Source organism: Manis javanica, chromosome 13 (genome assembly GCF_040802235.1).
Source record: "Manis javanica isolate MJ-LG chromosome 13, MJ_LKY, whole genome shotgun sequence".
Taxonomy (NCBI): domain Eukaryota; kingdom Metazoa; phylum Chordata; class Mammalia; order Pholidota; family Manidae; genus Manis; species Manis javanica.
Genome location: NC_133168.1, coordinates 84364495 through 84374725, shown reverse-complemented (window position 1 = coordinate 84374725; position 10231 = coordinate 84364495). Strand labels below are relative to the sequence as shown.

The window sequence follows — 10231 nt, the reverse complement described above, 5'->3', positions numbered from 1 at the left end:
CAGGGATAAGGGGAGGGAGTTGCACAGGGGGCTCCCCTGGAAGCAAGCCCCGGAACCCTGAGATAGCCGGCCACCTCTGCATCCACGGATGCCTGCACTGGGCACCCAGGGGGCCGTGGTCCCACACAGCACTGCGCCGTGTCCATGTCCATCCCGGGAAAGGCCGGACCTGGTGAGGACAGCCCCCATCTCTTCCTGGAACCCTGTGGCTACGACTCGGTGATTGATGGTGCCCAGGCAGGAGTTGGCATCACGGTGGGAGGCCACCTGCACGAAGGGGAACATCCTCCACACGGTGGGGCGGCTCGCCTCTGTCCAGTGGGCCACGAGCAGAGGGGACGACACATCACGAAGGGGGCCAGGTTGGCCGCAGCTATATACGCGTCCTTGAGGATACAGCGGCAGCCTGGGGAGCTGCCCGAGTCTGCTGACAGAGGAGGTGCCAGAGCACCTGCCCCAGCAGAGGCTCAGGATGAGCAGCGGGAGGAGGAGGAGCAGCAAGCAGACTGGGGTCCTGGGGTGCCAGATGTCGCCTGCCCGAAGGGGAAGAAGCTCTCCTCCACATGCAGCCAGGACACCAGCAGGGCTGCGGGCCCGATGACAGCAGCTACAGGGCCATGCGGGTGAGCAGAAGAGGCAGGTTATCCCGGGTTCCCCCCATTATCCTGCTTCCACCCCATCCCCACTGCCCTCTGGGTTCCGGGCCCTGTGCTGAGGGTCCTGTCAATCACCAGCACCCCGGGAGTCCCTGTCACGGGAAAGCTCCTGAGCATCACCTACTCACAGAGGAGGAGGCTGGGTCCCAGAGGGGGAGGGGAACCACCCTTCAGTCTGACAGGACTGGTCGGCCGTGGAGCTGGGACCCCAGCCCCACCGGTCTTTAGGACGCCCCCACACCCAGCATGGCCCGAAGCTTCCCTGAGGCTGAGGAGCAGCCCACCCCCTGCCTATCGCCCCAGCCCAGAAACTCACCTGGCCCTGGTCAGGAAGTTTAAATCTTGTGGGACCTGAAGAACTGCAACAGTCCCTTTCTGCTGGCCCCCTGGCCTGGGGGCTCCAGCTGGCAGGACAGGCTGTAGCTGCAGGACAGAGGGACACCTGTGAGCCCTTGGAGCCACACGTCAGGGGGCCCTTCCCCCAGAGCCTGCTGGCAGCTGCAGCCCATGCCTGACTCCAGCCGGCCTCACCTCTCCTCCTCATCCAGGGGCTCCACGGCCTGGAGAAATGACATGACGTGCTCCTCGGGCTCCAGGTCATACAGTCTGGCCACGTGCTGGTATATTGTCATCTCATGTAGGATGACAGTGACCTGGGGCAGAGGAAGGACAGGATGCAGACGAGGGCGTGAGGAGTCGGGCAGTGGGATGGTCCTGGCTCTTTGCTCACACGGGAACCCACCTTCCCTCCAATGCCATCCAGCCCTGCCTGTTCCCACTGTTGGGTCTCCAGCTCCTCCTCCAGGAAGGAGGCCTTGCTGCCACCCCCCACCTGACAAAACCTTTAGTATCCTCAGCTCTGTGTGTCTTAACTCTCCAGACACGTTAGACCCACGGGATGGGCCAGACAGGGTCCTGCCCAGGGGGTCTTGACTCCATCCCTCACCTTCTGTGACTGGGCGCTCAACTGTCTCTGTCTCATCCCGTCACCCTGGAAGGCAGGAAGGCAACCAAAGTGCATCAGAAACAGCCCCCTGAGCCCAGAGCGAGGCTGGCACGTCCCTACCGTTTCTCAAGTTGGAGGACCTCCAGGGCCCTCCAAGGGGCAGGCCTGCCCAGAAACGACATCCGGACCTGGCCCGGGATCGGGGCTACCGAGAAGCGGGGACTGCACTGGGGAGCTGAGGCCAAGCTTCCCACGCAACTGTGTGATGGCAGACAGGGAGACTGGGGCCTCAGGCGGGAAGGCACTGCCAGCCCCCTGATGTGCTTCCTGCCCTGAAGGAGCAGCATCCCTCTCCCTGGGCAGGGCCTGAGGGGGAGACCAGTCCTGCCCAGATGCCGCCCCCTGGAGCCCTCAGCCCCACCTGCCCTGGGGCCAGGACCGGGGCTTAAGCCGGTCCTTCTGGCACTCCTCTCCAAGAAGCCCAGCTCCTGGGGTGGAGGGGGGACTCAGGAGGGGGGGAGGCCCTGTGCTGAGAGGTCCGGGCTCACTGGGGGCTCTCTCCTCTCTAAATCTCATCCTGCCCCCCTGTGCCCTGCTGGGTCACTCACGTCATTATTTTCCTGGAGTTGGTCGACGGGCATGTCACGCAGAAACAATCCAAGGAATGGGACCATGCCCTGTGGGACCTGGGTAGGGAGGTGATGAGTCCCCACCTGCCTCAGGGGCACCCACAGAGCCTCCCCTGAACCCGCAGCCCCCAGCTCCCTTGGACCACCCTATGCTGCCTCCCTCCACTCCCTTCACCCTGAGCTCCACTTTCAGTCCCTCCCAGGGCTGGCTTTTGCCCAATCCCAGGACCTGTGGTCCCTGCACCTGTCCTCCACCTTCCCCCTGTACCCAGCTGCTCTCGCCCTCCTCCTGGTCACCCCAGTGCCGGCAGCTCAGGGCTGGTGGCACCAGGAGCAGGTACAGGGTCGCCCCCACTGCCCGTGACCCGTGCCACGCCCCTCTCACCTGCTTCTTCGTATACTGGCATCCCGTGAGGGCGCACAGCTGTTGCTTCACGATGGCCCTCGCCTCCTGCAAGGACCAGGACACTCAGGTGCTCATGCTCCCCTCCCATGTGGCCTCCCACAACCAGACCGTGGTGCATGGATGCCTTGCCCGAGCCCCCTGGCACCCATGCTGTCCCCACCTCCAGCAGGCTCTCAGCCTAGAGCGACCTCAGCTCCAGCACACACTCATACTCATGGGGGTCCTTAGGCCTCAGCCACAGCCCTGAGTGTGTCAGGGGAGGTCCCTCTGCCTCCCAGGGTGCCCCGAGCACCCACTGTCACCTGGCTATCAGCACGGCTTCCCTCACATCACTGGGGGGGGCGGCGCACAAAGCTGAAGCCCGTCTTGTGCTCCCTGGACCCTGCTCACCTGGGAGGCCCGCACCCCAGGGTGATGGCAACCCTCCATGTCCACATGAGGAGCCTAAGGCCACAGAGGGGCAGTGACAGGCTCAGGGGACCCAGGGGAGAAGCCGACCTTGCTCAGCCACAGACCCCACCCCTGCTGCTGACTCCATGCCAACCCCAGCCCTGACAGGAGCCTGTTCTCTGGGTCCTCACTGGATGCCAGGCCCCCAGTCAAGTGGAGCCAGGGAGGGAGACAGACGAGGCCCTTGGGGGCTTGGGGGACCCTACTTTCCCCATCAGCTCCCCCCTCTCACCCCACACACCTCGAGTCTTCCCCAAGTCTGTGCCACAGCACGGCAGAGGACTTTCCCTGAGGACCCTCCCTTCCAGACCTCTGGCCTCCATTTACCTTGAGGAGCCACTCTCTGTTAGCCTCCTTGTCCCTCTTTGTAAGTTTTTTGTAGGTCCAGTAGCTCTTCCTAAGGGGAGGGGAGAGGATTAGGGAGAAACATGGCCAGCAGGTGGAGAGTTTGGGGGCAGACCCCTTTTCCTGGGGCACCCAGGAGATCCACTAGCCTGCAGGAGGCTTTCCACCACAGCCCTGGGCCCTAGGGAATCCATGGCCTGGGGAGGGTGTTGCATGTTTCCACCTAGGGCCTCCATTCCCAGTTCTCCCGGGGGCGAATCTGCTTTGGGCCAGGTTGCTGTCGTTGGGGCAGAGACCTCCTGCTGCAGAGCACAAGCTCAAGATCTCTAATGGGCTTCAACCCATACCTGACATTGCAGGAAACTGATTCCTACAGGGGTACCCCTGGCCTAACCCACAGGGGGCCCCAAGAGCCCGCCATCCCTGCCCCTAGGCTCTGCCGCCTCCCAGGAAGTCTCAGCCCACTGAGGGACACTGCAAGATGTAGGTGTGTCCCTGTCCACTCAGGTGCCCCGGTCCCAGGGACAGGACTACCCACCAGGAAACATGTCCCCAAGTGCTTTCCAGTCGACCTATGGGACGGCTCTGCAGGGCCAAGAGAATGGCACGGAGGGCAGCGAAATTCTTGAGGGCCAGACACTCCTGGGAGGGAAGACAGAGCTGAGAGCCTGGCCTGCTTCTGTGCTCTGTCCCCCCGTGAATTCCTGTCCTTAAGGAGACAGACACCCAGGGAGCCCAACACACCTGGTACCTGCTGGGCAGCCCTCCTGGGTGGAGGACTGTAGCTCAACCCAAGGAAGAGGCCAGGCATGGCTGTCCCACCCCTGGGGCCTGCGAGTCCATGTCCTTATGCCCCTGGCATGAGGGGCTCAGGGACCATGCAGGGTAGACCACAGACGACCATCCTGAGAGATGGCAAAGGAGGGATTCTGGGGGCCATCCCATGACACACCTCGGCCACCTGGATCCAGAACTCCATCACTTGGGCCCTGTCCTGGGCTGTCATGGTCACGGTCCCGAGGCAGGAGGAGATGACCAAGCTAACCATGGCATCGAATTGCCTGATGACCATTTGCACGTTGGGGCCCAGGAGCTCAGTGCCTTCCATCAGTGGCTGGCTCACTAAGTAGGCCTTGAATTCACCGTATGCAATCCTGCTGTACAGCTCCTGGTTATGACAAGGGGTGTCATCCAGCTGTGCCCCTGGTGCCCATATTCCCAGGCAGGGTCACCAGTCAGAGCTGGGGCCCAGGCAGCTGGGGACGTGCTGTGAGCGTTGTGGCTGTCCAGGCTTCAGACCGCATCCACTGAGGCACCCAGGACCGGATGCACAGGACCCCACAGTGGTGGGGAACGGAGGGGCTTTGCTCACAGGCACCCTCACTCACCTCCCCCCTGCAGCACAAGGCAGCTCACACCTGCCCGTCCTGGGGCATCTGCCTCCCATTCTGCCACCCCGGGGATCCCACTCTCTATTCAGGTGCAGTTTCCCCCGAAACACCTCCACCCAGGGCCTTTGTTGGTGTCTGTGTCTCCCACGCCATCAGGTCCATAGCAGGGGCCTCTGAAGTGCGGAGGCTTTGGAGGCCTGCCAGGCCAATGGCCCGAGGACCTAAGGCCCTGGCAGCACCTCCCTGAGCACCCCTCCCCTGCCCTGCCCCTCCCAGCCCGGCCAGGCCCTGCCCACCTTCCCTCCGCTCCTCCTCATTGGTCTGCAAGGATCCCTAAGTGCCATGGTCAGGGATGGCTTGGGGGTGAGGAGAGTCTCTCAGGACACATGGTGAGTCCGTGGGGAAGCTGGGACGTGGGCCCAGATCACAGGAGTCCACGCCAGGAGACGGCAGGTCTGGGGCAGCCCGTGACACAGGGCAGGCCCACCCGCGACCCCGAGAGCCCACTCCACTCACCGCACACATCAGGGTCAGCTGCTCGGCCACCAGGTGGGCGGGGAACTGCAGGATGGTCTGCTCCTCCGTCCTTGGCACGTCCCGGGTGATCGCGACACAGGTGCTGGTGGGCTCCGGGTCCGCCTCTGGCTCTGCCAGGCCCGGTGCCATTCCTGCAGATGCCACGGGACCCGGGCCCGAGGGCTCATGGGGCTCTAGCTCGGGGCCTGGCACCGGGGCTGAGACCACTCCTGGGATGTCCCAGGGGCTCATGAGGTCTGGACATGGCTCTGGCTCTGCAAGGCCTGGTGCCATTATGGCAATTGCTCCAGACCCCATGCCTGAGGGCTCCTGGGGCTCCAGCTCGGGGCCTGGCACCGGGGCTGAGACCACTCCTGGGATGTCCCAGGGGCTCATGAGGTCTGGACATGGCTCTGGCTCTGCAAGGCCTGGTGCCATTATGGCAATTGCTCCAGACCCCATGCCTGAGGGCTCCTGGGGCTCCAGCTCGGGGCCTGGCACCGGGGCTGAGACCACTCCTGGGATGTCCCAGGGGCTCATGGGGTCTGGACATGGCTCTGGCTCTGCAAGGTCTGGTACCATTATGGCAGTTGCTCCGGGCCCCATGCCTGAGGGCTCCTGGGGCTCCAGCTCGGGGCCTGGCACCGGGGCTGAGACCACTCCTGGGATGTCCCAGGGGCTCATGGGGTCTGGACATGGCTCTGGCTCTGCAAGGCCTGGTACCATTACGGCAGTTGCTCTGGGCCCCATGACTGAGGGCTCCTGGGGCTCCAGCTCCGGGCCTTGCCTCGGAGCTGAGGCCTCTGCTGGGATGTCCTCCGGCTCTGCAGGGGCTGAAGCAGGTGACACCGGCCGTAGCTCCAGCACAGGGGTCTTAGGGAGTTCCTGGACGGGCTCTAGCCACGAAGACGGCCCTCCCTGTGTCTCTGGGGCCAGCTGCATCTGCCGTGGTTCTGGAGCAGGACACAGAGAAAGGGTCACCCCGGGGCTGATTCCCCACACCTTACAAGGACAGAAGAGCCCTCACTGCCTTGAAGGGAACCCCAATCCGGGAGGCCCACCCTAGACAGTCCCCTGGCCACAGCCCCTCACCTTCCAGCTCTGCCACCGTGGGTCCCAGATGCTCCTCCTGGACCAAGTGGTGGAGGACTTGGCCCTCCAGGGTGGATGAAGGCTGGCTGGCATCGATGACACTGGGCACATGCTCGGGCTCCCAGGCAAGGCGCCTAGCCCATCCCATCCTGGGGTTGGGGGAAGGCCGGGGGGTGGCAGAGTGAAAAGCCTGGTTTTTCCGGCCACACTGGCCTCCTGGTCCACCCTTGTGTGGGCCTGGCCGCTGTGCACTCCCCTGCCTGTCCAGGCACCTGCCCCTCCCCCTTCCTGACCCTGCGTATCTGTCCTGGGACCCCATCCTCTCCCATCCTCCCGAAGAGGAAGTCCCCAGTCCTCAGCCTGCCCATGGGAATCCGAAGATGAGTGACCTGCTGGGCTCTGCTGGGCTCTGCTGGGCTCTGCTGGGCTCTGCTGGGCTCCCTCTGCCCCAAGCCCCAAACTCCTCCTCCCCCCATTCTGTGAGATGGGCAGCGCCCCTCTGGACTCAGTGAATGCTCACATTTTCAGTTCCTCCTCTGGCCCCTCGTCATGCCCCCTGTTGCTTGAAGAGGCCGTGAGGGCATCACTTGCGACACTCCCTGGCCGTGACCTGCGGATGATGCCTGAAGTGACTGCCCAAGTCCACCCGGGATGGGGTCCCAGTATTGTGTCTGTGTCCTTCACTCAGTTATGCTGTGTCCCCAAAGGGTCTGCACAAAGTGGGCACTGCGTACCTATTGTTGCTTAAGGAAGTCCTGCCAGAACCTTCCTAGGTACCCCTCTGCTGCCCCCAGAGGTCCCTCGTGTGGCCACAGTGAGGACAAGGACCCGGTCCAGCCACAGGGAATCATGAGCCTCTGTTCCAAAGGCTGCTTTCCATGTGCTTTTCCAAATGAGCCAGGCTCCAGGCCACTGACGGATGAGACCAAAGGCTTTCATCGGGTACAGAGAAGTAAGCCTCGAAGTGGCCCAGCTTGGCCGGCAGTCCTCTATACACTGCCAGGAGCCAGGGGAGCCCCACTAAGGCGCCTCCCGTGTTCCCCATGGGCACCCTGACAGGCTAATCGCCAGCCACCCTGCCTGTCAGAGGAGCACGCTGCTGCTCAGACACATGTGGGGACACGCAAGACACACGGCGGGCTGTGGGCAGAGGCTCGACTGTGCCGAGGAGGGGGTGGGTGCTCACCAGGGGAGCAGCTGGCCCGTGGCCGGCTGGTCAGCATCCCTTGCAGGGTGTAGGGACCAGGAAATGTTCCGGCTGAGGGTTGTCCCTGAAGACAGCCTTCTTGCCCAGAACTGTCTCTGCTTCTCCTTCACAGCTGCCAGCTGGTTGGTGTCCTCTGGAGGGAGGGTGGCCTCGGAAGCACTCCGGCTGGTGTTTGGAGCTGGTTCCACTCCTACCGAGTGCTTTCTCCCCTTCCTCCTCACTCCTGTCCGGGGAGCCCTGCACGTGGGGACCTCAGTCCCATGGACAGTTGGTTCAGGTTCACGCTGAGGGGGGCAGCAGGGATATAGTCAGTAGGAAACCCAGGACCCACCAGGACGAGGGAGGTTTGCAGCTCACCCGAGAGCCCCCCGCCCCCTGGGATGCAAACAAGGAGAGGCACAGGGTGTCCCTGGGAACGAGGTTCCAGGCCCCCTGGAGTGGGACTGTCGGCCACTCTCGTGGAGAACCCTGGGAGGGCCCTGACAGGTTGCCAGGTGTGGAACGGGGTCTTGGGGTGTAGACAGCCTGCCCCAGGTGCAGGGAGATGGAGTAGGTGAATCCATCCTCCAGCTCCTCCACGCTCCCCAGGGTGGAGCTCTGCAAAGCCGGCACCTGGTAGCTGGGGAGGAGGCACCCGAGGCTGTGTGGACCTCCCCGCAGGGGGCAGTTTGGGCCCCAAACTTGACCAGAGATCAGACACACAGGGCCATCTGCGTAGACATCCGTCCCTCAGGGAAGGAGAGGACACCCCCCGGGCATAGGACTAACATGTGGGTGGAAGTACCTGGTCCCAACACTCACCTCCACATCCTGAATGATGAGACCAGAGCTGTGACACTGACTGCCCCCCTGCTCCCCAGCCTGCAGTGCCACCCATGCCCCACGCCCACCGCACACACACAAGGGGCCGGGGGAAAGGTCAGCCTGGGATGGGCCACACTTGTGGTCTGGCCCTGGAGTGGCCCACTCTGGGCTGCCCTGTCTTACCTTGGGGCTCCTCGGGAGACACGGACAGAGGCGTTGGAGGTGGTCTCTGAGCCAACGCCCACAGGCAGCAAGACGACACTCTCTCTCGGCTTCCCTGACTCCCACGCCTTCAGAAGGCTCCGCACAACAAGACCGCATGTTGCTCTATCGAGCGCCTCCGGTCAAGTGAGCTGGACTGGGGTCTGCGGCCAGGATCTGGGTTCTGTCCGGGTCACAATTCTGGGCGTGTCATCAGTGACATCACTTCTTCAAGGGTCCATTTCCTGGTCCCCTCCCTGCATTCAGACACGCCCACATGCCCCTCTGGGCTGCTGACTGCCCACCCTCCTGGCCCTTGCCATGCACGACTACACAGATCTCCACCAGTCTTCCCCTCGCTCTTTGGCAATGTCACTAGTGTCCCAGCTCTGAGGAGACGAGTTGAGGACTCAGGCCGCTTTTTCTCACCAGTTACCTGTCTTGCTGAAGTCACGGTACCTCCCAGGAGCTGCCCAATGTCCCAACCTGCACAGACAGGGTCATGCCAGACATTCCTCCCTAGGAACGTCCTCAGGGATATATGGATGACACCTCCCACTCCTGGGGGCTCATGGCACATGTGTCTGACACACAGACTCAGATGGAAGAATGCCAACCAGGCTTGGCATGGAGCGTGGAACACCACGCAAGTCAGGCCGGGGCTGGGCCTTGTGATCTTAGGCAAGTCACTCCCCTTCTAGGTCATTTTCAGATGTGCACCTGGAAGGGCCAGCAATGAGAGGACATCCAGGTGGTGTCATCTACTGGCATCCACCTTCCAAAGGTCCAGGCTGCTCTCGAACTAGGTGCTCTTCAGACCAATGAGTGAATGGGTCAGAGTAGCACACCGGAAATGAAGCCTGTGCTGCCTCTGAAATCCGAGGTGGTCCACCAGGCCGCTGTGCTCGTGTGTGTGTGTGTGTGTGTGTGTGTGTGTGTGTATTGGGGTGGGGGGTGCAGATACAGCATCTTATTCTTCACCTTAGAAGGGATAGCTTGGCATCCCCACAAGATAGACTTCTAGTAACTTCTCTAAGATGAAAGGTCCCTGAATTTTTGTTGGATTTATTTCCCACCTTCTGACACGTGACTGCGCTATCAATATGCCTGGATGAGCTGTACTTCCTGATCACTGGGTCCAATCAGCCTCGTACCATCAATGGGATGGGCCAGTGTGACGGCTTCTGGAAGGAAGAGGAGATGAAGCTTCCTTCTGTCTAAATGACAACCTAAGTCTGGAGGTCTGATAGACCTCTGAGAAAGTTTTCTCCCCTTGCCGGCTGAAAGCTAACTGCCCTGCTGGTCTTTACTCACAGGAAGAGAACAAAGAGCATTTTCCTGACCAATAGTTACACACTGGGTGCTTGGGGATCAAGTGATGAATCCCCATGTGCAGCAGGAACTGCAATTTGAGACGCTCCGATTACGGTGACCGTCATGTCATCTCCAAGATTCATCAGTTTTCTGAGTAGGCCAAGTGAGTGACTTCAATAAGGGTATGTGGAAATCAACATCCCTACTTCTTTCAAATCCTTGGTGGTGACACTGGTTTCTGTAACCTCTCCTGAAAGGCATTACTGCTTTCAAT

At 61.9% G+C, this 10231-nt stretch overlaps 2 protein-coding genes across 5 annotated transcripts; both read right to left on the bottom strand.

The window, feature by feature from the left end:
- Positions 1-474: 474 nt before the first annotated feature.
- On the bottom strand, positions 475-5927 carry LOC140845546 (ral-GDS-related protein-like). Of its 4 annotated transcripts, XM_073219959.1 has the most exons (10): positions 5340-5927; positions 4385-4600; positions 3971-4074; positions 3415-3484; positions 2617-2682; positions 2211-2288; positions 1603-1647; positions 1188-1309; positions 973-1079; positions 475-607 (listed from the first exon to the last, which is right to left on the bottom strand). In XM_073219959.1, the coding sequence occupies exons 1-9, from the start codon at positions 5919-5921 to the stop codon at positions 992-994; spliced, it is 1371 nt and encodes a 456-aa protein (XP_073076060.1). In that variant the 5' UTR covers positions 5922-5927; the 3' UTR covers positions 475-607; positions 973-991. The 4 variants fall into 4 exon arrangements, 3 of the variants coding, with proteins under 3 accessions (XP_073076060.1, XP_073076058.1, XP_073076059.1); XR_012124380.1 differs by lacking the exons at positions 475-607; positions 973-1079 and having other exon boundaries at positions 1216-1309; positions 2211-2682; XM_073219958.1 differs by lacking the exons at positions 475-607; positions 973-1079; positions 1188-1309 and having other exon boundaries at positions 1575-1647; positions 2211-2682.
- Positions 5928-6019: 92 nt separating this feature from the next.
- On the bottom strand, positions 6020-9950 carry LOC140845767 (uncharacterized). The gene is made up of 6 exons (XM_073220752.1): positions 8626-9950; positions 7618-7922; positions 6952-7041; positions 6432-6580; positions 6093-6292; positions 6020-6046 (listed from the first exon to the last, which is right to left on the bottom strand). The coding sequence occupies exons 1-6, from the start codon at positions 8761-8763 to the stop codon at positions 6020-6022; spliced, it is 909 nt and encodes a 302-aa protein (XP_073076853.1). The 5' UTR covers positions 8764-9950.
- Positions 9951-10231: the final 281 nt, after the last annotated feature.

Excerpts from the sequence above, each read along its gene's own strand:
- LOC140845546 (XM_073219957.1), bottom strand. The coding sequence starts at position 5,921 with ATGGTACCAGACCTTGCAGAGCCAGAGCCATGTCCAGACCCCATGAGC. Across the intron at positions 4,075-4,384 it reads TCTGGATCCAGGTGGCCGAG|GAGTGTCTGGCCCTCAAGAA; the intron begins GTGTGTCATGGG and ends CTTCCCTCCCAG. Across the intron at positions 3,485-3,970 it reads ACTTGGGGACATGTTTCCTG|GAAGAGCTACTGGACCTACA; the intron begins GTGGGTAGTCCT and ends CCCTCCCCTTAG.
- LOC140845767 (XM_073220752.1), bottom strand. The coding sequence starts at position 8,763 with ATGCGGTCTTGTTGTGCGGAGCCTTCTGAAGGCGTGGGAGTCAGGGAA. Across the intron at positions 7,923-8,625 it reads GTCTCCCGAGGAGCCCCAAG|CGTGAACCTGAACCAACTGT; the intron begins GTAAGACAGGGC and ends TGCCCCCCTCAG. Across the intron at positions 7,042-7,617 it reads ACGGGCCAGCTGCTCCCCTG|GTCACGGCCAGGGAGTGTCG; the intron begins GTGAGCACCCAC and ends CATCATCCGCAG.